Here is a 27519-nt window from a genome sequence, read left to right on the forward strand (position 1 = left end):
AAGTCAAGAATGGCGTACCAGTGCCCTGGATCCAGGGAAGGGATGATGGAGGCCAGGGATACCATGTGGAACTTCAACTTCGTGAGAGACTTGTTGAGGCCCCACAGGTCCAGGATGGGTCTGAGCCCCGCTTTTGCCTTTGGGCTTAGGAAGTAGCAGGAGTAGAATCCTCTTCCTTGCATATCCCAAGGAACCTCCTCCACAGCCCCACAGACATAGAAGGTTCTTGACCTCCTGAACGAGGAGTTGCTTGTGAGAAGGGTCCCTAAAGAGGGACGGGGGAAGAGGCAGAGTGCGAAGGAGGGGCAGCCAAAAATTGCAGAGTGTAGCCCCGAGTCACTATGTCCAGGACCCAACAGTCTGAGGTAACCCACAACCAGGCCGAGTGGTAAGGGAAGAGGTGGCTTAGGAAGGGGCGGGAAGGATCCGGGCAGTTGGTTGGTGCGTCACTCCTGAGCACGCCCTCAAATGAGCGCTTTTGGACCCCGTGGTGTTTCACCAGGCCAGGCTGTGCAGGAGATCAGGACGACAAAGAGCAGCAGCAGCTAAACCTGGTGTCCCTTTTTCTCATAGGCCCCTGCTGAGGCTGCCACTGCCTAGGTGGCAGAAGAGGCCAGAACAGCTGCCTGGACGTCTGAGGGATGTGCATCCCCAGGAAGTGGAGGGTTGCCCTTGTGTCCTTTAGGCCATGCAGATGTGCATCCATTTGGTTGGAAACTAGGCAGATGTAGTCTAACGGAAGGTCCTGGATCGAGACCCACATCTCTTGGGACAGGCCAGCGGTCTGGAGCAAGGAACTGTGCCGCATAACCACCGCCAAAGCAACTACTCAGGCAGCTGAACTGGCCGCATCCCAGGCCATCTGGAGAAAGGACCAGGTGCTGCGGTCCCTTCATCCACCAGGCTTGTGAACTCCTGGGCCGCCTCCTAGGACATGGAGTCCTTAAAACTTGAGGAGAGTCCCACAAGTTAAAATTGTAGCAGCCCAGGAGGGCTTAGTGGTTTGCCACCCGAAACTGGACGCTGGCAGTAGAATAAATATTTCAGCCGAACAAATCCAGTCTCTTGGCCTCTTTGTTCTTAGGAGTAGAACTGGTAGGCCCATATTTGTCCCGTTTGTTAGCCACGGACATGACCAACGACCCCGTTGGTGGATGAGTGTATAAGTACTCAAACCCTTTTGTGGTAATGAAGTACTTCTTTTCCACCCTTTTTGAGGTGGGTGGGATGGAGAACAAGGTTTGCCAGATGACTTTGGCAATGTTCAAGACCCCTTTGTGTACCAGAAGCGTGACCCAGACTGGGGTGGACACGGAGCACATTAAGTAATGTGTCCGTCTGTTCCTGCATCTCCTCCGCCTTGAGGCCCAAGTGAGTTGTCACCCTGCAGAGCAGTGCCTGATGCTCACGAAAATCTTCCAGTAGGCCCCGTGACCACCTTGTCCGGGGAGGATGAGGATGATTGGACGACCGGGGGTGGGGGGGTTGCTCCATAGGCCCTTTACTGCTCCCCGGAGTTGGTGGCGGGTCCTTTTGGGGGGAGGGACTCCCCAGAGCTGAGCCCTTTAGCCAGTCCAGAGGGTGTAAGGCCCGAGCAGGGTCCTTTTCCCACAGCCCCTTGGTTGGTGCCATCTTCTTAGCCTTTTTCTTTGGGATCAGTGATGGATCGGTGCCAGAGGTGCGCTACGCTCCAAAGTTGAAGCGCTGGGTGCCAGTTCGTGCCACGCTGGCTCCAATGCTGGGCACAGGGCAGCCTGCATCAGGAGAGCCCTGAGACTGATGTCGTGCTCCCTTTGTGTCTGCGGATGAAAGTTCTGGCAGATGCGACAGCGCTCCTTTATATAGGTTTCCCTGAGGCACTGTTGACAACTCTCGTGTGGGTCACTAACAGGCATAGGCCTGTAACAGGATGAGCAGGGCTTGAAACTCAGAGCCTGGGGCATGCTCATTGGGGGGAAAAATCCCCACTGGGACACTAACTAAACAATTAATGGGTACTTAACTAACAACGATTAAAACTATTTACAAGTAAAGCACAAGGCTAAACTAGATGAGAAACCACTGAGCGCTTGCGAAGCAAGGAACAGAGGCGGTCCAACTGACCACCATGGGTGGTAAGAAAGAACTGAGAGGCACTGGCGCCTGATATACCACGCCACGAGCACAGCACTTCAGAGGGCGCCACAGCCAGCTCTCCGGGTACCGCTAAAGCAAAAGTCTCTGACAGCCGCGCACTTGGGTGCACGCAACACCTACAATGAAATCAACACGAGCAAGCACTCGAAGAAGAACTATCTGTGACTCCATGGTAAGGTTCATGTTTGTCATTGGCTTGGTGAATTAATTATAGAACACATCACCAGTTTGGGGTGTCTACCCTATTTTCTGACAGTCTGCCCTGAGGCAGGCCCTATGTCATAAGCCACTTCAGACAGTGTGACAGAGATAACAAGCACATGAAGCCATGTACCCCAGGATGGAAAGACTAGTTCTGACTGGAGCTTGAGGATTGCATATAACCTGATCTATTAGGTTGCTCATGGTGCAGAACCTGTCCCTTGATAGATAAGCTCTTGCCATGACTGAAGTATTAGAATATAGTCCGCATCAGAGTAAGGACAGACTTTTCTAAGTTCACATTGACTCCAAGGGAAGAGAGTAGTTGAGGCATTGATGAGGTTGACTTGTAGGCTTCCTGAGGCACCTTGGGAACGAGAAGCCAACTGTCGATAGAGGAAAAAGATGGAATGGCTTCACCAGAAATGCACTGCTACTGCCAGAACGACCTTAGTAAAGGTCCCAGGGGGCAGCAGTGAGGCTAACTGGGAGCACAGTGTATTGCAAGTGGTCGGAGCCCACCATGAATCTGAGAAAATGCCTGTGGGTGGGGGTGAATATCTACATAAAAGAAAGTATCCTTCACATCAACAGCTGCAAACCACATCATTTTCCAGGGATGGGATTATTTATGCCAGAGTGGCGATGTAAAATCTCAGTTTGCGAATAAAGCAGTTGAGATAACAGACTGAAGACCGGTCTCCAACCTCCCATTTTTTAGAAACTACATAGAGTAAAAACTTGTCCATTTGTGTTGAAGCTCTATTGCATCTTGCTGGAGGAGAGATTCCACTCCTCTTGCCCGAGAATCCCCTTATGAGAATGGTCCCTAAAGAGGGACAGGGATGGGGACTTTGGAGGAGGTAGGGACATAACTCAATTTTATTGCTGTAATGGAAGATATCTAATATCCACTTGACTGTTATAGCAGTTCAGTTGTGGAAACAGAGTGTTAAATGACCACTGAAAAGTATGTGGGGATAGGGCAGTGGTGGCATCATAAATGGTTTACATTTCTCGAGCTCCCATCAAAAATATCTTAGTGGGGGATGGGAGGTTCAGGGAAACAAGACTTCTGTATTTCTTTGTGCCCTCCTTGTAAGAGACAAGGCCACAACTGAAATGCCAATCTAGGTTTGTAAGGCTGCTTGAGATACTTCAAAGGACTCCTGCCCCCCAAAAGGAGGTATGAAAGGACTCATCTGTCTTTTCATTGAAAAAAATGGGCATCATCAAAAAGGTAAGTCCTTCACCATGTTTTGGACCTCCATGGGAAACTCCGAAGCATGCAACCATGACTCACTGTTTAGATTAAAAGAAAAGGAGTACTTGTGGCACCTTAGAGACTAACCAAATAAATTGGTTTGGTTAGTCTCTAAGGTGCCACAAGTACTCCTTTTCTTTTTGCGAATACAGACTAACATAACTGTTACTCTGAAACCTCTTTAGGTTAAGTTTTTGTCACAATTATTTTTAGTAAAAAGTCATGGACAGGTAGCAGTCAATCAACAGTAATTCGCAGAAGCCCAAGCCCTGCCACCCAAGGCTTATCCCGCTGTGCACGGCTAAAGTTGCAGAAGTCATCAAAAATCAAATCCATGACAGACTCATAGCCTTACTTATGGTGCATCACAGTGGCCTGTCTGCTGCACCAACCGCTGAATGCAGAAGTGCAGTTCTGGCCACCAACTTACCCTCTTCACTCAGAGCCTGGAAATGAGCTCTGTTCTGCTGCGAGTCTGTGAATTCCGAATGAGAGAGTCATACTTAGCCAACAGCACTTGATGGTTTGCTATTCTGAAATGAAGGCTAGTGGATGTTGGGAAGAAAGGTTTTCACAAGTCAGATGTTTGGGCTTCTTGTCAGGAGTAGATTTAATATGATGTTGTCTAGGTCAATGGTTCTCAAACTTATTTGAATGCGCCCTCCTTCTTTGTATCTCTAGTAGTTTATGCCCCTGCGCCACACAAGTATGTATAAAAACCCCCCCACAACATGCAACTCTTACTAAATATTAAAACCATCAAGGCAACAATTCATTTTAATAAGAGCAAAAGCAAAACTGTAATTGTGATGGATGTTTACAATTAAATGGATTAATGTACAGATGGCAACGACTTAGTATAATGCTATGGAAGCTGAACAGAAATCCATCAAAATGCACAGCACCATCTAGAGCACAGTTGGTCCGCAAACCGTGGGGCACACCCCCCTAGGGAGGCATGAGGGAATGTTCAGGGGCGGAGGGTGGTGCAGTGGAGCCTGGGCCAGCCCCCATGGGGGGTGGGGAGGGAGTGCCACCCAGCCCTGCTCCACTGCCAGCTCTGCTCCAGCCCTGTCCCCAGCTGTGGTCCCACACCAGACTCTGCTCCCAGCCTCGGCCCCCTGACTGTGGCCTGGCAGTGGCTCTGGACCGCGGCGCCATTCCTGGTCCTGGGGGGAGGGTGTAGACAGGGGTAAGAGGGGGGGCATGACCCTACAAAGTTTGGGGATCACTGATCTAAAGTCAAATGCACAGTACCATCTGAGGACCTGATATGTCTGGAGGAATAAGCTTTGCTAGTTATTCATTGCTGTGGGTAAATTGTGTGCATTAAAATTTTTTTCCCCTAAAGTTTCTCACATACAGAATACATATTGCCCCCAAGTTTGAGAACCTCTGCTCTATACTAGTATTCCCGTCATGAGATTTATCCCACCAAGTCTCTGTGATGCATGTTACATCATGATTTTGCTTATGTATGAAGACTTCCAGTTCTTCCTGTTTATTCCCCATACTTCTTGCATTGTATACTTACATACAAGATGTTGAGATTCCCCCCATTGTTTTCCCTCGTTAAACCTGTGAACCTATTGTAATTTTCCATTCCCCACCCCCAAAACTTCCAGCCCTCTGTCAAGATCACCTTTCATACTTACCTGTAGGGTTTTGTCACCCTGCCTCCTTTTAACTTAGTTTAAAGCCCTCCTTACTATGTTAGTAAGCACCTCAAGATACTCTTCCCCTTCATCAGGGAAAGAGATTGGGGAAGGAGGACTGCTGTGGACCCTAACAGCATCCCACCATGGTCAAGGAAGTCAAAGCCCTCCTGTCATCAGCATCTGTACAGCCAGGCACTCATCTCCAGGATATATCTATCCCTGCCCAAACCCCTATCCTCAACCGACAGGATTGATGAGAATACCACTTTCACCCTCATTCCCAGAGCCCTATTGTAATCACTACTGATCTGCTCAAGGTCATACCCTGACAGTATGACCAGCAGCTTTCATTTTGGGAGACCCAGTTTCAATAAAATAGCCCCCCAAACACAATTCTCAGTTTGGTTCAGTCCCATATGTATATCAAGGCTACATATCTGAACTGTGCTACAGCCTTGCTGAAATACAGTACAAAGTCAGTAGTGACCTAATGAAGATCACGTCAGGCACATTAGGATAAAAGAGGAGGAATCTAGGAAGCTCAATATAAAAATATACTTTTTAAAAATGTGTATAACCAAGAAAACAGTTAAAAAAACCCCAAAACAGCAGCTCATACATAAAGGGTTAAATAGAGCATCTATCTACTACACGGTTATAGCAGAGTCCTCTCTTACAGTCTGAACTACCATTTTTCTATCCTACAAATACAACTAATTCAGAGAACAGTTACTCTGCTTTCTGATCGGGAAGGACTAGCAGAGTATTGGCTACAGGATAAGCAGAGACACCTAATGGTGAAGGTCTGAAATGGTACAAAATGCCACACAAAACATTCACATTTTTTACTGCCACTCTTGCTAATTTGCAGTCTTTTGTCACATATAAGGTCTTTTTGTGGCATTGTGGCTTTCCAAATATTTGTCTCATTGAGTGTTTTGGATCATCTCTCCAAAGGTTATCAGCTTACATTTTTCTAGGCTGAATCTCTTTGTTACCCATATTCCTAATTTCATTGTCCCATTATTTCTGTGTCCTCCATGGTTTACTTGATAGTTATTATTAGGATTTGCTATATTTAAAGATTTAGTATTTGCCTTTTTTTTTTTTTTTTTTTTTTAGCAGTTACATATGGAGTACACTCATGGTCAGTCTATCATCACTTCCAGTTCACTAACTAGAAAGCCCCCCACATTAAGTGAAAACACTAAATTAACACTTGTGCCATGGATCTGATCACTCAGTTTGACAGGTTAATTCATAGTACTGAAGGATTAGTGACAGAAATGTGCAGTGGCAACAGGTTAATTTTCAATGGAACCGACTTGTAGATTGTAAGAATTTTTCCATATAATCATTTGTCAATAAGTACCTAAAAACCCTAACCTTCCCCCTCTCCACCATTTAAGGAGTAGCTTTAACTTTTTCCTAGCAAAGCTTTTCTAACCTGTGGATTGTCGGTGGATTGTCGTTTCCTGCCTCTTCTCTTAGATTCACTATCCTGAAGAGGAAACTTCTGTGTAGAAACTGGAGGAGATCTTCTAAGTCGTTCACGTGAGTCTGTGGTGGCAACAATTCTGAAGCCAAGAGAAGGACTGTTCTCTGATGTACTATCAGCAGTCTTCTTTCCTCTACGTCGTCTTCGAGGACTGAGTAATTCCACAAATACATCTGCTTGTAATGAGCCTTGACTCTGACGAGTAGTACGGCTGTGCAGTCTTAAAGAAGGTTTTCTTACTGATGGAGGGGCTGACTTTATCTTTCTTATCCCCCTTCCAGTAACTCTGGACGAAGTTTCAGTTTGCTTAGGTGTATTCTGCTGACTCCGAGAAGCATATCTTCCACTAGCCTGACGCTGGCTGCTCCGACTTGAAAAGGGGTTGTTGAGTTTAGCTGCTCTCATTTTTAATGGAAGTTTGACTTGTGGTCTTCCTTGTTTTGATGGGCTGTAAAAATGTAAGTACATAGCAGTATTGTACAAATCGCTACTTCTAACTATTCTAAACTCCTACTCCCCTCTTCTCCTCAAGGGTTCTAATTCAGTACCTAATTTCTGTTTAACAAGACAGAAAACTGGCTTCCACTGAAGCTGGCATCCAACTAGCATTCTTAAATATTGCTCTGTGGAGTTCTCTAAAATCAAATGCTCTGTGCAGCATGGAGTAAAAAGAGATTGTGAAAGCCTAGTCAGCCCAACAGCTTAATATTAGAAATGTGCTGTCTGGAGAGATCCCTGGGTTCTATTCTTTAAACTGGCTCCTTGTTTCTTGAGGAAACGGTTTGCTAGTAATACACAGGAATCTCATCTCCACATAAATAAGCTGCAGAGATGACAGATTCTAACAAAGTCCTGTCCAGTCCTTGGGTCTGCCATAATGCCCTCACAAGGCAAGATCAAGATTAGAGAAGGGAGATCCAAGAGACACTATTTGGCAGTTGATGGTCCCATGGAAGTGTATGTTCTTTCAAATGATTAACCCCCAACTTCTGGGGATAGGATGTAACTCCTCTAATTCATACTCAAATGCAAATGACTATCGAGAAAAAAAGCGTTGCCTTGGTCACAAGCTCCCTTTAAGCTACATTGATTTGTGACACAAATTCATCTATTTACTGGATTTTTCAAACTGCATGTTTACTTGGCCCTATTACACGCCCCTAGAATTCTCCCTTTGGAGAGAACCTTTTTGTTTTCTTTACTATCCAGTTCTCACCATGTCCATCTAGTCCCTTGAAACTCACAGTATCTGAAATTTGGGAATTAAATTTTCTGAACAGCACCTCTCTTGAATACCAATACATCTTTGTGGCTTAAGAATGAGCAGACACCCCATAGTTAGTGACCACAGGTGGTATCCTATCAAATACACATTAATAAGAATGTATTTTCATCCCTAGGAGTGGATATTTATGCACATAACACCAATAAACCAAACGCTGAGGGCCAAGGTCACCACTGACCTATGTGTCTGCAACTCTTTCAGTTGGTGAGCTCTTTGAGACAAAGACCACATACTTCTGTCTTGTAGAACACTAAGCACACTTAATCAGAATAATAGTGTTAAATGGTAACAGTTCTTATGGCCCCGACTTACCTCATTTCTTCCTCCTCTTGCGATTCATCATCTTCCTCTTGTTCCTCCTCATAATCCTCTTCCTCACTTTGTCCCACTTCCCCATAGTAAGTCTCTTCCTCCTCTTCTTCAAACTGTTCTGAAGCCTCTTCATCACTTTCCATAGAAGGTCTCTGCCTAGAGGAGAGGCGTCTAGAACGTTGTTTTGGTCGGCACTCTGGACAAAACCAGTCTCCTTCAGGAATGGCCTGGTAATATACAAATATGCATTACTGAGGTGCCATCGGTCTTAAGCCTTACCTGAATTCTGGATTTTCAAAAGCTTTTTCTTCAGGCACCTTGAGCTTGGGCCTGATACAGTAGATATGATAACCTCGATCACAGCCATCACAGAGCACCATGCTTTCCGCGTCACCTTTCTTTCGGCACATCTTACAGCGAGCATTTAGAATGGACTTAGACCAGATAACGCTTCGATCCAATGTGGAGAGATGTAGAAAGACTTGAGACAGGCTGCCAGAAGAAAGAAGAGATTCTCTCCAGCGGTCCAGGACTGTTTTATATGAACGTCCACCATCACTGGCATCTTGTATTACAGGAAGGAAACAGAAATTACTTATACAAACATCCAGGTTCACTCTAGACTGAAGATTCTATGTATCTGAACTGCTACTCATGGGTAAAGGCTACTTTTCATGTGATAAAATAGGAAGCAGCACCCAAGGAGCATTCCCATTCATTTCTTAACCCTTCAGTGTCAGGGATTTCCTGGCTTATATCCTGGCACAAGAGTTTAGTGCAAACCTGTGAACAATAAAGTTTCACCTTTGGATTTCACCCTTGAACACCAAGCTGATGTCAACACATGATGTGACTTTTCATGTCAAGTGTCTTGCTTTGGTGTCAGATTTGAAATCCAAGAGATTCTTAAACCAAAAGAATGAAAATTCTCCAACACACAGGCACTAAATAAATTAAAAGTAACTGGAAATACTTTTTTTTGTTTTTTTTGTTTAAACCCAGATAGTTACAGGTCAAAGAGGAAGTAAAAAAAGTTACTGCAGTTGCTCAGCACTGATGTTTATACAGTAACTCCGTTTTCTCATTAAAAAACCTAAATCACGAACCCCAAATTTGAAAAAATGAAGTCAGTAAATACAAGTTGCATGGTCCTATACTGCATGAAGAAGAGAGAATCAGCTAGATGGACAGCACTCATGTTTTTTCTAAAAAAACAAAGAAAACCCACCCAGATATACCACGGATCCCAGGCCCTGCAACGTTCCCCTTTACAATTCTTTCTGTGGAAGACATATAAATTGTGGCTTTTGGAAGAGTTCAGAGTGGGTAAGAAAAAAGTTATGTCCTACTTGGCTGCTTCTTCCCTACAGGTGCAGTAGAGGTGAGGTCTGAATCTGTCCCTGAGATTTTAAATGACCAACAAGCTGTCTGGAAATTTATGGAAACTACATTGTCAGAAGACTGCCCCGCTACTGTTACGAACCGTCATGTCAACACAGACAAGTGGATCTGTCTAGACTAGTGCCATAGTGGAAGAATTGTTAGCCAATAACCTAGAACAGGAAGGAAGGCAATGTATATGGTTATCCAGGATTACGTCTGTTTGTTAGTGGACCACCAACTACGATAAACTTCCTGATAATGAAGATTAACATGCTGCTAAAAAAGAAGCAAGCTCCTCCCCAGTGTTGAAAGAAGCAGTCTGGAAAACTGTAAGCAGAGCAAAGCTAGAATGTCACTACTAAAGTGCATGATTATGCCACCTACGTTGCCAGTCACGGAGTGGCTACAGGAATGGTCTGCAGTTCAGCTGCTGGCAAAGCAACTTCTCCCCAGGGACAGAAGTCCCAACCGTACCCTCTTATTTACTAGGTCATGTCGAGGTTAAATGTTCTTCATCCGAGGCCCTCCCTTTCTTCCCACCCAGCATCTGGTATTAGAGTGTGGCTCCTCCTAGCACTGCCTATATTTATGTTAAACTTCCAGTTTAGACACTGGTTGCGAGAAAAGGCAGAAACTAAAGCCCTGCAATGACTATACAAATATAGAAAGAGAGACTCTCTCGCCACCCAGCGAGGAGACAGGAAGAGTTTAAGATAGGGAAGCTGGGCAAAAGTTAAAAGCAGTGGTTAAAAGGACTCGAGATCTGGGTTCAGTGCCCAGCTCTGCCACAGATTTCGTGTGACCAGTTAAGTCATTTTTATCATAGAGTCCCAGTTCCCTTTGTGTAGCAGCTTTTTCCTCCTTCCCTTTGTCTATTCAGATTGTCAACTCTTTGGGGAAAAAGGATATTCTTTTCCTATGCCTTTACAGAGAAAGTGTGGGACCTCCTGAGCTCAGTTGAGGCCATTAGGTCCAACTGCACTAGATAACTTGTTTGATAAATCCATATTGTCACATGTCAGTAACAATGTGTTCAGGGAACAGTTTTCTATTTCAAAAAGTTTCAAGGAAGGGTTCCTATGTAATCATATTATGTTGTAGATTTTTATGTTGCTCAGACAGTAAAAAATAAACTAACAAGTTTTGCTTCTATGAACTTGTACAGATTTCTACATCAAAATCCTTCTGACTCCGACTTCCTTCTGACTCTGCCAAAAAAGTAAAACATTTTGCCCTTAAAATTATTTTTATTTTACCTCAAGCACCATTTAGATGTGCAGGAAGAAATAGTCTTATGATTTCAGAGCTCTACTCCCTCATTCTATGCAAGTGACAATAGAATTATCAACATGTCAAGAAAAAAAAGTGACAAAATATTTCAATTTTTTCTAACTCTTAAAAATACAGAACATTTTTTAAATTTACCATCTTTCTGACTAGACTGGTCTTCCTCCCTCTTCCTCTTTTTATCCCCCCTTTGGTTCCTTTTATTATCTTCTGCATCACCTAATGTTAAATTTGTAAAGTTATTTCAAGCAACTTTTTAATTAACAGTTGAAAACCACTGTTCTACCATAAGGGGAAAGCTTATCAGACAGAACTTTCTCAGGGGCTGGTCTGAGACTGGAGCAGAAGTTGTTGAGGTTTGTGATGCTTCACAAGCACAAGGCACACTTCTTTGACCTTGCCAATTTTAACACATATATATAGCAAGGTATACATTTAAAGACAAAAACCAAACCCCTACGCTGCACACAAAATTCTCCCTCAGGGAAGGGGCGGGGGAATGAACCGCATGTGACAGATGCTAGTCATATCACTGACTGCACTATGGAAGGTGTGCTCAGGTACTGTGGTTCTGAGGGATGTATAAAACAGTACAGCATATTGCGTGCTGAAAGGAGGGGAAAAAAAAGCTAAAGTATCAAAAATCTAGGAATTAAAAAAAGGGACAAGAATGGCATTGAGAGGAAGGAGAAAATAGATAAAGAGTGCAAAATAGAACTGTAACAAACGTATTGTGCAAAGGGGAGGTGAAAGCTCCTATCCACCAATCGCAAAGAGGCTCCAACAATAAAAATAAAAGGTTGGGAACCAATGAACTAGAGTCACGCCTTGCATATAGAAATGTAGAAAAATAATGACTAGACTGTATTTGAGAGGGAATTCTATAGTTGTATGAGAGACAGTGTGGCCCAGTGACAGAACACTGGACTGGGATTCAGGAGACCTGATTTCTATTCCTGGCTCTGTCACTGGCCTACAGGATGTCCTTGGGCAAATCATTTCACCACTCTGTGCTTGAGTTTCCCCATCTATAAAATGGGGATGATACTCACCTCCTTTGTAAAGCACTAAGATCTACTGATAGAAAGCGCTATATATGAGTGCTTAAAAAAAAAAGCATTTAAGCAGCCAACAACCCCACTTCTTCCATCAAAAGACCTATTGCCGGGGGGGGGGGGGGGAGGGAGAAGAGAGATTTTCAGATCTTTCAATATAGAATTTTTGCAAGCGCAACTGTGTACAACAGAAGGGACAACCACCCTTCTCTGGTACTGGAATTCTCTCTAGTATTCTTGGGTTAATTTTGTCCATATGCTGGACCAACAACACAACAAATTTTTGTACAAGTCCCATCACTGCACAACAGCCAATATATAATGCAGTGTAGCTTCAAAACCAATTTGTTGTTTAATCTAGCTGCCAAACTGAAAGATGAGCAACTAACGAGCAATCTGCCGAGCACTCCTATAGATGGTACTGTTTCCTGCATTTCCTAAATTCCCCTTTGAATTTTGTTACTCTGTCAGTCACTCTCTGCTGCTCCACTCGTGTGTTGTGTGCCTACTGCCGATCTCAATTTTCTATAATCAGTGGTAGAGTTCTCTTTGCAGCCTGGTGCACACATTGAACACAAAAGAACAGAGCTGAGCATCTGGTCATTCAACTTCTGTGCCGGTTTCCTTTGTCTACTGTACACCCCGCTGCAAGAAGTAAAACTGGCAGTGATCATAGTAAATTTCACTCTGAAATTCCTTCAGTGCTCATAAAGCACTATGGATGGGAGAGTAGGAGAGGTAGAAATTGAGCCAAGGGTAAAAACTGTTTTTCAAATGTGGCTCCAATTCCTAATGAGAACAGGAACTAAAACAAAGGGGAAGATAAAGGAGCAGGGAAATGGAAAGAAGAAATGGCAAAAGGGAAAACAAAAAAAGTGAAGGGATTCTACTGTAACTTGTTTGTTTTAGAAGAATGGAGGGGTCCTATTCTTACAAAAAGTTCACCCCAGGAAGCTCTCCTGTACATAAAGCTCCACGGCTTCCAGCATTTTTCCCATCAAAACTAATTAAACCTGCTGAAATGGAGCTCAAATAACCAACCTTTTCAAGAGATGATTCAATCTTAGTTATCCGATTGCATTTTCCCTTTATTCTTTTAGACCTGGCCCTACAAACCAGGCTTGTTTTATCTTCTTAAAGCAGTGTTAGCTTTTTTTCCTTTTTTCCTGGTTAGAATTCTTTAAAAAATGAGCAGGCTTTGTTCTAGAACATCTTAGCTTGGTTTATATATAAAGTAACTGCAACAAAATGACTTTTCTGTGCACAAGGGCCACCTGACCAAAAATACCAAGTGGCCCTGTGTCTTGGGGGTTGACAAGAAAGCTTGTGGAGTAAAATATAGCATCACTTTGCCAAGGCAGACTCTGATACAGAATTCGGTGAGATTGGTTGGTGTATACAATTTCTGTGCCAGTATAAACTATTTCATTTGGGGGGGGGGGGAGGTGTTGCTGTAATATAGTTAGAACAGTACAATTTCCCTCTCCCTCCTGCCCAGTGTGGATGCAATTATACCAATATAAAAAGGTGCCTTATATTAGTACAATATATTCCCCTTCCCTGCATGGAAATAAGCTATATTGGCATAATAGTTCCATACTGGGGTGGTGTGGGGTCTGTAGTGCTTTAACAATACCAGTTTAGTTAAATCAGTATGGCTACTGTTTTAAGTTGGCACGGTCTTGAAAGGAGAAGTAAGGACATAGGAGATTTAAGGCCTGCCACTTGGACAAGCCTGCTATCCTACAACACTATTAGATTTCTTTGTAAGACAACAGAACAAACCTGTATGAAATCACGATTCCTACCCTCTTCCCCCCCCAAATCTAACCATTAGGACTATGGAAAACTGGGAACAAAGAAAACAGAATATTTAAGTAATCAATAAAGTGTACTCTCAAATGTATATGGGACTACTAAAGCTGAGCAAAAATTTTTGGTCAGATAGTTTTTGCTGAAAAATGCCATTTCAGGGCAAATAAACTATTCATAAATTTGACAAGTGGTTTTGGCTAAAACAAAAAACAAACACCATTGACATTTTCAAAATGAAATTTTTTGACTTTTCATTTCAAAACCATGTTTTGTTTAAAAATTTACACAGTTAATTTTAAAAAAAAACCCACCCAAAAATGTAACACTGAATGGAAAAAAATGTGGGGCGGGGGGGAGGGTGAGAGAAGAGGAGGTTTGGATCGATCAGACAAACAATGTTTGATCCAAAACACTTGACAAAATTATGCTTCTCATTGGGAAAAGTCCTTACAAGCATAAAGGCTGCAGAACTAAAAAGTATTTAGCTTAATTTCGGTAACTAGGCACTTCAGTTTTTTTCCTAAAATTTCTAAGGAACAATTTAGAAGATAAATTACTTTAACAGGGATTCTCTGAAGAAGGAAAAGAATATGATAAAGCAAACAAACAAACAAACAAACAAACAAACAAACAAACAAACAAACAAACAAACAAACAAAAAAAAGGGGGGGGGGGAAATCTATGAAAATGTTGTGATTTGCCAAGTAGGATAAGCTTGTTTATGTGTTTGTATCACCTTTGTATTGAGAGTTATAGATATGTATGGTATATCTGTATTTCAAACTTGTGCTGTGCATCTGGGTGATCTCCCCAGACAGACTGGCATCAGCACTGCCTAGCCTGTTCAATGGCCCATCAAGGGTCATCAACTGTACAATGAACCCATTGAAAAGTACCAGGGAATACATCTTATGAGTCAGCAAGGCATGTGATATGCCTATGGACAGAGAACTTTAAGGCTTTTCCATGCCATGTGCTGGGCAGCTTGTGTTTAGGACAAAGGAAGTAACAAGCCACATAGCAAAAGACTATAAAAGGCAGCTCTATCATCTCTATTTGGTCTTCATTCCTGCTTCTTACCTCTGGAGTAACAAACTGAAGCTCTGAACAAAGGACTGAATGACCCCATCCAAGCTGGGGATGTGTTCCAGAGGGACTTTCAAGCCAGCAAACTCACCAAATACTCCTAAGAACTTGACATATGGACTTTGAAATCTCTGTATGTATCTGACTGCTTCATCATTTAACAACTCTCTTCTTGGTGTCTCTTTTATAATAAACCTTTAGTTTTAGATGCTAAAGGATTGGCTGGCAGTGTGGTATATTGGATAAGATCCAACCTAATATTGACCTGGCAATGTGGCTGGCCCTTTGGGGTTCAAATTCCCTAGAGTACACACTAGAGGCCACATGGCCCAAGAGCAGAAACTATAGAAAGTATTTGGGGAACTTGAACATTCCCCAGTGTTCCACAGATGCACAGCAATAATTGCTGTAAAATAACCACTTCTTGAATATTTTTATTTTCACAATGTCCATGGAAAGGTGTTAGTTATGTGTTATTTTGTCCTGGTATAGTATCACCAAAACACTTCATGAAAGAAATAAAAAAAAAATCTGTTTCTCTTCAAAAAAATTGAATACAGAAATGAAGCTGTGGTATCAAGATTAAATGCTTACCAAGTGGTGCTTTGAGGAACCTGCGCTCGATGCCTTGCTCTATCTGAAGCAGTGCAGATGCCAAGTAATGGACCACATTATTAACTGGCTGCGGAGTGCTTGTATTTGTTGATGCAGTGCTTGGAGCTTCAGTTTTTAATCCAACAAGTCTACAATTTTTAAAAAAAGTTAATAGGATTTATAGGATTTTAAATGCTACACCATAGGTAACAAGAATTGGCCCCAGGAATTACATATTATATATATAAAAATATAGAAGACCGACAGTCGGTTCCCCCCTCAAATAAACAGTATAAGTTATTATAAGACTGCAGTATAGCAATGTACAACAAACCAAATACAAGAACATAAAAACTGGCCAAGCAGCTGGCTCCAGGGCCCACTGCTCAGGTGGCTCCAGGGACAGCCACACCTGTCACTGCTGGAGTGGCCCCGGGGCCATTTGCACTGGCCTCGCCTCGGGAGGTCCCAGGGACTGCCAAGCAGTGGTCTCCCCCAGGCAGCTAGAGCAGCTTAGTGGCCCCCAGGTAGCTGGTGCCACTGGCCCCGGGGCACCCCTGCAGCCCCGCAAGATTTAATCAGGGGTATTTATACTGTAAGTCACGGGCAGGTCGGGGGGGCCGTGAATTTTTGTTTATTGCCAGTGACCTGTCCATGACTTATACTATAAATACCCTGTGACTAAATCGTAGGCTTAATTATACAGCCTTTCTATTGAGCTTTTTTCCCTGCCAAATTAAATCTGGATGCTGGTTGCCAGACAGATCAAATATGTATGTATTTTGCAACATAGTACTTGACCTATTTATTTAAACATACAAAGTAACAAACACTGTCATGCAAATACTAGAGCAAAGTTCTATAGCTCACTGGACATCAATACATTGCTTAAAAACACTGATATTTTTAATATACAAAATGTTGGTTCACAGAATTTATCAAAAGTTATGGCAGTTAGTTTAGCAAGGTGGTGATGTGCAAAAAGTCAACCTACACAAAAATCCCATAACAGACATGGAAAACCACCATTTCAAGATTGGTAAAGAAAAGATATTTGCTATTTAAATCCCAGCTCTTACCTGTCTTTTAAAATAAATTTGGCTTGATCATCTGTTTCCATTTCTTCAACATCCTCATTCACAGTTTTAATGATACCATTTTCCTTGTTTTCCTCATTTAGCAGCTCATACTGCCCATTTTCTAAGGCTGCTCTCCAAGATTGCCTGTCTGTAACCTGAAGAAAACATGAATGAGAGCCTGCAGACTTCTGGTTGTGCAAATAATTGTACACATTTAACTTGAATTTCAAATTAAATGAGAAGAGCGTGCAGAGTTCTTGTTCAGGAAAAAGAGTGAGCAGCACTGTTTGGTTCCTAGAAATACCACTTTCCATGAAAGACTATAATGTAATACCTTAATTGCCCCCAGTGTTCCTTGATAGATTCTGTCTTCAATGTCCAAAAGAAAGTCTCTAAGTCTCAGTTCAAGCTGCTTTTCTGCAGACATTTGAAATGTATCATGTGCATTCTGTATTCTTCCCCGCCCTGATGAAAGAGGTTTGTTGTCACTTTGAGGTTTGTCTGCAATAACCAATACGCTTTTTGTTAGGGCTTTCTATTTCTTAAGTGACCAGAAAATGGACTTTCCATAAATAGGATTATTATTAACAAAAAGTAGTAGTTCTTTAAAATACTTTCTAATAATGAGAGGTATCTCAGTATTGAGTTTTTCATATCATAGTAGAATCTAACCCAAACCAGGATCAAATATCTACATACCCAAAGAAAGATGGATATTAACATCCAGACCGCCCTAAAGCAAGCAGATTAAAGGGATATTGTTTATTTAAAAATCACATGCCTGTCTTAAAAGCGTTTACCTACCACTTTAACAAGTAACAGCCAGTAGTCTGTGACATTACTAACTCATTTTTCACATTGTCTAGATGTTAAGTTGACACTGTCCCTTTAAAAAAGTCAAATGAAAGAGTGGGATAATAAAAGCTTTAAGATATGAAAAGAAATGTCAAACACATTATAATAATAAGAGAAGTTAAATATATGTTAAAGACTGGAAGGCACAAAAAAGTTGACAGCACACTCAAAGATTAAACCTATAGTTTGTAAAAGCATCATGGATGGCAAAAACCTTTGTTCACGGGATGTAAGGGAGTTGGGGTGGGAGCGTGCTGAGGAGAGAAGTACCCAAAACTAGGAGGCAGTCAGTCAAGAATGAACGGACAGAAGCTGTTGGTAATGGTAACTCCCTAGATTTTTTTTTTTTTGCAGGGGGAGGGGGGGAGGAGAGGGATTTCTATAGGGATGTAAAAGTTGATATAGTCTTATCAGTTTTGGTTAACAGTTAACAAATTAAACTTTGCTGCCAGCCGGAGCCCAGGACTCCACTGCCGCCCCAGGCGTGGGGGCTGGCAACTGGGGTCCCATGTAATAGCACTCCTAGTTCCCCGGTTAAAGGTTTAACTGTGTAACCGATAAAATTTTAATCGGATACAGAGTTACTTTTTTTAACCACTATTTACATCCCTAGATTTCTATTACTCTCATTTGCAAGTAATGAAACAATTTCCATACATCTCCACCAGGTACTATTACTCTAAGGTGTGTGGGGATGGTTCTCTTTTTGGCTTAGGCCTTGTGCATGAATCAAATGGCAGCCCGTGATTTGCAAAGAGATGATATTGAGAAAGTTGATAGGTACTGGAGAAACATTTTAAATTAAGGGTTATCGGGTTCTATTCTTATTTTTAAGCCAGTTGTGCGGTTGGGAAGGGGGAAGGAAGGAGGAAAACAATAAGCTGCTGCCTATAACATTTAAAGTAATACCTTGGTAGTATTTTAAATCATTTACAACATATTGTTGATCCATTCAACTGTAGGAAACGGGGGAGTTGCTAAGTTCTGTTACAATGGAATTCCAACCAAAAGTAAAATTACCATGGCTATATCTCATCACTGCAGCACAATTTGCAACTGTTTACCACAGAATTCGTTCCTTTGCTGAATAAACTGGACCAGAGTTCCTGTCCAGAGTATATGGTTTTATCATTAGCAGTAATGGGGAAAGAGGTGGAGTTTTTACACATTTATACTATAGTTTTTTTCTCTGTTTGTAAATGAAAACCTAAAACATACGCAAGGAAATAAATGTGTGTGTGAGAGACCAACATCCATTTATATCAGGGGCACCTCTCACATGGACATTAGCTAGATGAGGCACACATCTATTTATATGGCCCTTGTTACCAAAAAGTCATCTAAAGAGTAAAAAAAAAAAAAAAAAAAAAAAAGCTTCTAGCCCTCATGTCTGCAGAGACAAGGCAAAACAATGAGTCTCCAGATGGCCTGAAACAACCACCCAATGGTGTTAATTCCCTTACCCCCTATTAATTTGAGTGTCAATTCCAAAGTCCAGCAGTTACATTTTATTGGTAACATTAGCTATTCTTTCATTTTAGCAGATGTAATGGAGGTAGGAGGTGGGAGTAAAGTCCATAATGCTTGGAACTGGGAGTTGATGCAGCAAAGAAAATGCAGACGGAAAAGAACAGAGGACACACACACAAAAACAAAGAAAAAGGAAGAAAAACACAAGTATGTAAGTAGCTCTGACCAGAAAGGGAAAATATTTTCCTTAGAGTGAAGAATGTGACAAGATATTAAACAAAGTTTAATTACTATATAAAGGCTCTGTTTTCCCTCTGCTCTCTTTGCAAATCTCCACTGACAACAGTGGGAGATCAGCTTTGGACTGAAGAGAATAGAAAGTGTCCTGGATGCATTTCCTGACCCACTGACTATAATTAAACAAGGAATCCAGACCACTCCTCTGAATGAGTTTGCCACCCCTACCTAGACTGTCTCAAGACAGTTCACTGTGGATAACTTCACAGGAATTTTACATAATTCAAGACTTAGTGTAGGGCTGTAGTGTAGACTTGGCCCTAAATTGGTATAACTTATGTTGCTCAGGGGTGTGAAAAAGCCTCCTCTCCCCGCCCCAAGCAACGCAAGTTTCACACTGTCCATACTGGTGCTGTCTGCTTCTTGCTGAGGTGGAGTAATTATGCCGACGGGAGAGTGCTCTCCCATCAGCATAACGCGTCTTCACCAGATGTGCTATAGCAGCATCGGTGCAGGTACACCGATGTAGCGCTGCAATGTAGACTTGCCCTAAATGACACACTTTGAAGATACCACTGAAAGTTTCCTTTTCAGTTAAAAAATTTCTGCAAAAAACAACTTCAAACAAATTTACTACATTTTTTGAAGTATACACAAGACACAGCCTTTACTTGTATCAGTGATATATGCAACTGTGTTGTTGGTAGAAAAAATGAGGCTTACATATAGATATACTAAGCACAAAAAAATTGTTCAATAGTTTCAAGGAAGCTTCCAAATTTGACACACACAAAAGCAATGTTATTCTTCAGAAAAAGCTACACTTGTAGGGAGGATGTGTCAACATGTGTATAGAAACTTCTGCACTGTTAAGCCTGTGCATGTCACACAAAGGGTAGCACAGTTAGGTCTTTGTGCCAAATTCTTGGGAAAAAGCAATCAGGCAACATATCATTGTTTACTCTATTCATATTAATCAGTTCTGCACAGGTTTTGAATTATTTCACACATCATCATATGAAAAGCCATCCCCCCAGCCAAGTCAAAGTAATAGTAGAGGACACAAGGAGAGGTGATTGTCTTCAGAGGCAGACCAACTTGTCTTTTCTTTCAGAGCAGAAATATTGAGATATCATCAAGATACTGAAAATGAACTCATGTCAGATACCAGTGTTCAGGATCTACCATCTATACCAAAGTTTTCTTTTACTTTTAAGATTCCCTTGCCTTTTTCCTAGTTATGCATGCTGTAGCTAGCTTCTTCCCAGGTGCGTATAGCTAAAGACTTTGTTAAAAGACCAACAATAGCAACTCTGATTTATGAAACAACATCGAAAAAATAGTGAAGCCACTACCCTTCCACTGAGACACCCATGCAATACATTATCCATCACAAAAATACACTGAAACCTTGTTTCTGAAAAGCAAATAGTTCAGTTGCTAAGACATTTGGTAGAATTATTTAATCACTTTATAGGAGATTCTAATAAGAATGACAAGCTCTTATAATGCTACTCTGAAATCAATTGTGAAAGCAAATTAAGATCAAATACATTTGGAAGAAGTTGCCCTTTACCTGGAATATGGAATTTTTCCACAGGAAAACTGTTTAGTTGTTCATATATTCTATTTTTCTCTTGTAACAGAGTTTCTTTTAAGGCACTCTCCCTATGTCCTCGGGAATTCAGAGCCTCTAGCAGTTGATCCAGTTGTTCCCGAGAATCATAAAAGCACCAGCGGTTTGGCTTATATACTGGTCTTGGCACCTCTACAGCAATACTGGCATATGAATCTTGGTCAATATTGGAGGTAGATTCAGACGACTTCAAAGACTCTCCAGTTTTAGTGGATACCTGAAGTTCGTTTGTGATGAGAGACTGTATGCTATTCTGAAAGGAAGAGGGTCGTGGCAATAACATGTCTTCCGTGAGACCAGAATAGTCCTCTTCTATAAACAATCCAGGAACGGAGGGGAAAATCCAGTAGCGTCGGTACATGCGGTCACGACCCAGTGGAGAGATATTGGTGCAGGCTGTAGCATTCTGAATCTTTTCTATAAGTTCCTTCTCTTTCTTTTGTTGCTCCCATTTTAAAGCTTCTTCCTCCTCAGCAGTAAGAGGTTCACTCTTTTCACAAGAAGTCTCGTCTTGCCTCGTAAATTCCTTAAGTCCATTTTGCCCTCTCTTACCTAAAAATGAAAGGAAGAAAACTGATAGTACTGTACTTGTAACCTCTGTCATTAGCTTAGATCAGTGGTCACCAACCTATCTATAGGTTGATCCTGGGAACTCTCCCAGTCGATTGCAATCTCTGGTGCTGTAGCAGGGCTGCCGCTAAGGCAGGCTCCCTGCCTGCTGTGGCTCCACACCACTCCTGGAAGCGGCCAGCACGCCCCTGCAGATAAGGGGAGTGGGCAGAGGTCTCCATGTGCTGCTCCTGCCTGCAAGCACCGCCCCCACAGCTCCCATTGGCTGGGAATGAGGAACCGTGGCCAATGGGAGATTTAAGGGCGGTGCCTGCAAACAGAGGCAGCGCACAGAGCCATGTGCCCCCCCTCCCCGGAGCTGGGCCCTTTCCTGGAGCAGTGTGGGGCCAGGGCAGGCAGGGAGCCTGCCTTAGCCTCGCTGCCTGGGAGCCGCCCGTGCTAAGTGCTGCCCAGCAGGAGGCCGCACCCCAACCCTGATCCCCCTCCTGGAGCCAGCACCCCATACCCCCTCCTGCACCCCAACCCCCTGCCCCAGCTGACCCCCTCCCAGAGCCAGCACCCTCTCCTGCACCCCAGCCCAGAGCCCCCTCCTGCACCCAAACACCACCCCAGAGCTTGCACCCCTTACGCCCCCCCCGCCCCATACTCAGTCCAGAGCCTCCTCCCACACTGCGAACGCCTTGGCCCCAGCCCAGAGCTTGCCCCGCCCCGAAAGTGAGTGAGGGTGGGGGAGAGCAAGCAACAGAGAGAGGGGGAGATGAAGTGAGCGGGGCGGGGCTTTGGGGAAGGGGCAGGGTAGAGGGTTGCCCTTAAATTCAAAAAGTGATCTTTGGTGAGAAAAGGTTGGAGACCACTGGCTTAGAGTCTCCCACTTTCTAACAAAACTGTTGCAAATAATCAGATCATCACCACCACCACAACCACTACTGGTCAGTAGCAAGGAACAGAATCTACTTGCATGCATAGAGGAAAGGCCTGTTTATAACAGTTTCTCCTTCCAGAACCTAGACCAGGTTTTATTTATTGTTCTTTACAATTATTTATGCCATTGAGAATATAAAGGTGCTACAGACAATCTCTCACGATAGACCAAGTAAAATTGTAAGGATTTCACAGAGAGACCACCACAACAAAGTTCTGGCCTTGCATTTACTGCCATGAGATCTACTTTAAAAAAAAAAAAAACACAACCCAGAAACCAAACACACACTGTATACAAACAAAATTTCAATCCCAGTTAAATTACTTTATCCTGAACAAATTTTTCATATACTACCTGTATTTTCAACGTGGACTCACTGAAAACATTCCAGTATATGTTTTAATGAGTAAAATTGTAGTAAAAAGTCAAAGACCCTGCCAGCAACAGAGGCTGAGATAGTTAAATTGGAAAGAAGAACTTGATGCTGAAACAAATGACAGGGAATCTGCATTTCATTCCTGGCTTTTACATAGACTTCCTGTGTAATTGTCCTCAGTTTCCTCCATTTGTAAAATGTGGATAGAAATACTTGCCTACCATATAAGCAGAATGGTATTCTAAGGCTTAATACATCAGTGTTTAAAAAAAATTTAATTTTCGCAAACATTTGTGATGATCATATCTCAACATCCAATGGAAAGCACTACAGAATTAAAAGCATTATAAAAAGACTCAGAATTCCTATTCCATGTATCAATGGAGGTCCAAAATCACCACGGGGTTTCAGAAGCAAAGAGTCTCGCACAAAGCCCTTGGAGGTAAAAAATGTCCATCCAAGAGGAACAGCAAAAGTTAGACAACTCTTTCTCCCCTGGAGGCCCCACAGACGGCCTGTAAGCCACAGTGTTGCATGATTCAGTGCATCTCACTTACTGTCCCTCCTAGATGAATTCCTCGGAAGCTCCTTAGGGGGAGATTAAAGCTGTCTGCCTGGGGGTAAATCTGGGCCTGGGTGCATCAGGCCTCACACCTCCCTCCATCAATAGAGTTAATTAGTTAGGTGGTATAAAATCACCTTAAAAAACACTATGGCTATTGGTTTCTTAAATTCTACAAAAGATGAAGTGCCTGAATCAGCCACCATTAGAGATTCATGTAGAGCCAGTCAAGTGGAGTACTAATAACTAACAGTTTTTCAAGCCACAGCCTATCTCCTGTCTTTCAGGCAGACACAGACACACAAAACAAAGAGAGTCCAGATGGCAACCAGAGAAGACAAAGAGGAATAGAACCACTAGAGAATATAGGACAGAGCTAAAAGAGGGATCAAACCAGCTCAATTCGTTTATTAGCTCATTATGATTTAGGTCTTTTTTCTTTACATTTACAATGAAGGCTAATGCTTTTTGAACTAGAAAAGTAAAAATTCACCGAATTGTTGGTTTATGCATACATACACACACAAATTTATTTTTTACCTCTTCTTCCTTTTTTGTTTGGTCCTGGTTCTTCCTCATCCTCTGTCACTGTGTCCACGTCTTGTTCCTTCTGCTCAATTTCTTTGCTCTCTGTACTGGTATCAAGGTCTTCCCGTTCCTCTTCCCTGATGGGAGAGTACAACAAAAGTCCATAGTCAAAGAACTGAATGGAGCTGGCAAAGAACATACAGTACATTGCAGAATGTGCTTTACAATTAGTATTTTATTATCAAAAGTTGCCCTGTAAAGAATTGCAGATGTATTTTTTCTTTTATTATGCTACTTCACTATTCCACAGAAATGACTCCATATATATTAGGAGTTCACATCCTAATGTAAGAATATAGATTGGGGGGAGAACCTTTAAAAAGATATAGGAAGTATTTCCTAGAAACCAAAATATTGAGCCATAATCACAGAAATATTGTACTAAAGCCTAATACAGGGTTTAACTAATTTTTAAATACCAGCCCAAAAATTTAAAGGCATTTTATAGCTTTAAAACCAGATCCTCATGTGGTGTACATCAGCATAGCTCTACTGAATTCAGAGCTATGCCATTTTTCCCCAGCTGACGATGTAGACTTTAAGTTTTTATTTTACATAGTTTACAGTTCCCTCTTTGAAAACTGAAAATACATTTCCCCTACCCAGATTTGTACCATTTACTAAGCAGTGATTTTTATAGGGCAGTTATTACACAGTAGGACTCCAATCTTGCAAATACTTAACATGCTTAACTTTAGAGCATACAAGCAGCAGTCCATGGGACTACTCACGTATCTAAAGTTAAGCGCATAATTTTTTGCAGGATTAGAACCTTGAAAAATACAATTTAGGGTCTTAAGGAAGGCATACTTATGCAGCAGCACATGCATGAGTCTTGCTTATGAAAATACAGGGTTCTATCAATGTAAAAACTGCAATTCTAAGGAGATATTCTAGAACAGCATGCTGGCTAAGAATCAAATATTTATGCTATAGTTCAAACAGAAGTTATGGGCTTGATGCAGAAATTACTGAATGAGGTACTTTCGCCACTTATGTAGGAGATCAAAGTAATCAACATAATGGTCCATTCTGGCCTTAAAGATCTATGACGATCTACCGTCACCCAAGTTAGTAAATTAGAAAATCAAATACCAACGTTAACCTCACAAATTGCTACTGTCAGACATCATGGCTCTACTCGCTTATAGAAAATATCTGTATTCAACAACGCTTTTCTATTATTTTTTAAAGAAAATGGTATCGTTTTATACAATCATTTTTCCTTTTGTTTCTATAATCAACATTAAAGGACCAGATTTCCCAGTGGGTATAAACTGGCATAGTTCCATTTAAGTCAAAAAGATTTACACTGCCTTAGACTCTGGTTCTATATACCGAAAACCACCATTTGAAAAGCAGGCTCAAAATTGTATTTATCATATTAGAATAACTGATCCTACCCAACAGACACTTCTGCAGCAGGATTCCTTTGCTCCTCTTCCTTCAGCTTTTCCTGTTTCTCCTTCATCTTTTGTTCTTGCTCTTTTAATCTTTCTTCCTTCCTCTTACGTATCCTAAGGATAGGGGGAATATAAAAAGCTGCAATTAACAGATAAAGAGAGTGCCTAATTTAATCTGGTTATGTCCCTTTCCTTTATAATAAACACCATAGGATGAAAATGCTAATTTAAGGCAGGAACTCATCTTTGTACAATGCCTAGCACAACAGGGCCTCGATCCCGATTAAGGCCTTAGGAGGCTGGCATAATACAAAAAACAGTAATTGTTACTTTTTCAGATCCAGCAGCTAAGTTTTTGACATAAAGGAGTCCCACCTAGTTTTATCTTGGTTATGTTCACTTCTTACCTTGCTGCTGCTGCTTCTCTTTCTTTGCGATGTTGTTCTGCCTTTAACTCTCTGAATTCCTGTTTTGCCTGTCGTAATACATCAACAGAGTCCTCAATGAAATCTCGAGTGGAGACGAGAGTCAGAAGCTTTCCACAGAGGGCATGGAGAATCTTCATCTTTTCCCCTGATAAAATTCACGTTAATAGTTTATGCTTCATTATAAAAGATGCAGAAGTACTCTTTATATAGTGAGCTTCAGGCCCAAGACAGCTTCTTACTGAAGAAATGACATATCAAATCAAGCAGACATTGTCAAATGTGCAGGGTTAAGATGAAATGCAAATTTTTTTTGTTGGCAATTGTGCCATGAGATAATTAACCAGACCAGTTTAGTTATAACCTATAGTAATGATTTTTTTACTTCTTTCGTCTACTAATCTATAAAATTGCACAAATGAATTTCCAGTGTGAATTTTTCATCTACATGTTATCCTAGAAAAGTACTACACAGGCATTTTTAGTAGTACAAAGAAGTAGAAAGTATTTAGTTTTGGAAGACAGACATCTGCTAAGATTTATATTGTTTGAAGTTCACACTGGGACACACTGATAAGAAAGAAAAAATATATCTCAAAACATAGAAGCCACCACTACCATACCTTAAATTAAGGTCTCATTTGAAACGTTTGACACACCTGGAAAATGATTTATTAATCAGGATGCAATTTAAATCTTAAATATTATGTATCTTGTACCAGACAAAAGGAAATAGCAATTTAAAAAAAATAAAATCAAGTGTGAGGATACCAACTTAAAGCTAATATGTGCAGTGACAACTTCCAAACTAAACATAATTCATTCATTCACCTTCTGACCAAAAGCATATGTGGCAATATCTGGCAAGAACATTACCCAGACAGGACTTCTGTGACTTTCTCCTAGGAGAAAGTCACAGGTTACACCAATGACAAAGCACTAATCTGAACGTAGCAGACATGCACTACACATGGTGGTGGCACTAAACAAACAGGGACATCTGACCAGTTAGGTGATCTGTAAAGCAGAATTATTTTTAATCTTTTTTTTCCTGTGTAATTGAGTTTGTAATACAACACATAGGATAGCTGCAAAAATATGCCATCTCGTGATTAACATTTAAAAACTCTTATTTTAGGTTCTGCTGTATTTATCTTAAAATACACATTCTGTTTTACTAATTTGAATTGGATCCAACCATTAAACCTGGGGATTGGGGGGGGGGGGAAATTCTGGCTCACACTTTCAAAGGGAACCTTGCCTCTGTCCTCTCAGGGACACATACAAACTGCATGTATGCTTCTCTTGTTGCTGGGTATAAGCACAGAAAGGGCTGTGGCCATTATGCCTAAGAACCATCTCAGAAAGTATATTGTGGGCACAGAACAGACAGGGCAACCTAAAAGTAGCAGGTTATATCACAGTGATCGACTTAGCTTTCTAGTTTCGCTCTGTGGATCAATGAAGAGGATTCATTGGATGAGCTCACTCTTGGGATGTCTACACAACAAGCCATGTGGGTTCAGGACCTACTATCTTTCAGGCCAAATGTATAGATTTTATGTACACTGAGACAAGTTCAAGATACTGTATATCCATCTTTATCTATTCCCTTAGCTTGAAATCTGGAAAATGCCACTGTCCAAAGGATCAAAGGTTCTCCTGGCTATCAAATCTGCAGATAATCAGTTTGAAGGACTCTAGTTATTCAGCAACTGTATTCTTTTTATTTCTCTCCTCCACAAAGCCATGCCCTTAAGGCAGTCTCCCAAAGAATGCCATATGTTACAGAAGATGGAGCAACTGGTTTTGAAACACATAT

General features: G+C 41.7%; 2 protein-coding genes across 9 annotated transcripts in view; one reads left to right on the forward strand and one right to left on the reverse strand.

Annotated features, from left to right (window-relative positions):
• LOC311522544 (uncharacterized protein) overlaps positions 1-1047 on the forward strand; it is a 34657-nt gene extending 33610 nt beyond the window's left edge. For 4 of the 8 annotated variants that reach the window (XR_014712163.1, XR_014712164.1, XM_084632002.1 and 1 more), the window contains one exon: positions 574-1043. Coding sequence is in view for 3 of the 8 variants with exons in the window: in XM_084632002.1 (XP_084488128.1) it covers positions 574-685 (112 nt within the window). In the remaining 5 variants the exon portion in view is untranslated. Of the gene's footprint in view, positions 1-573 lie in introns of all 8 variants that reach the window. The other 4 variants (XR_014712162.1, XR_014712165.1, XR_014712166.1 and 1 more) reach the window with 4 other exon arrangements.
• BAZ1A (bromodomain adjacent to zinc finger domain 1A) overlaps positions 1-27519 on the reverse strand; it is a 115505-nt gene that overhangs the window by 12393 nt on the left and 75593 nt on the right. The window contains exons 15-24 of the mRNA XM_084631997.1: positions 25680-25845; positions 25273-25386; positions 23822-23946; positions 20792-21403; positions 16988-17154; positions 16654-16808; positions 15575-15723; positions 8672-8919; positions 8355-8581; positions 6720-7205 (exon numbers count right to left, since the gene is read on the reverse strand). Of these exons, the coding sequence (XP_084488123.1) occupies positions 6720-7205; positions 8355-8581; positions 8672-8919; positions 15575-15723; positions 16654-16808; positions 16988-17154; positions 20792-21403; positions 23822-23946; positions 25273-25386; positions 25680-25845 (2449 nt within the window). The remainder of the gene's footprint in view (positions 1-6719; positions 7206-8354; positions 8582-8671; positions 8920-15574; positions 15724-16653; positions 16809-16987; positions 17155-20791; positions 21404-23821; positions 23947-25272; positions 25387-25679; positions 25846-27519) is intronic.

Source organism: Lepidochelys olivacea, assembly GCF_965140295.1.
Source record: "Lepidochelys olivacea isolate rLepOli2 genome assembly, chromosome: 6".
Taxonomy (NCBI): Eukaryota; Metazoa; Chordata; order Testudines; family Cheloniidae; genus Lepidochelys; species Lepidochelys olivacea.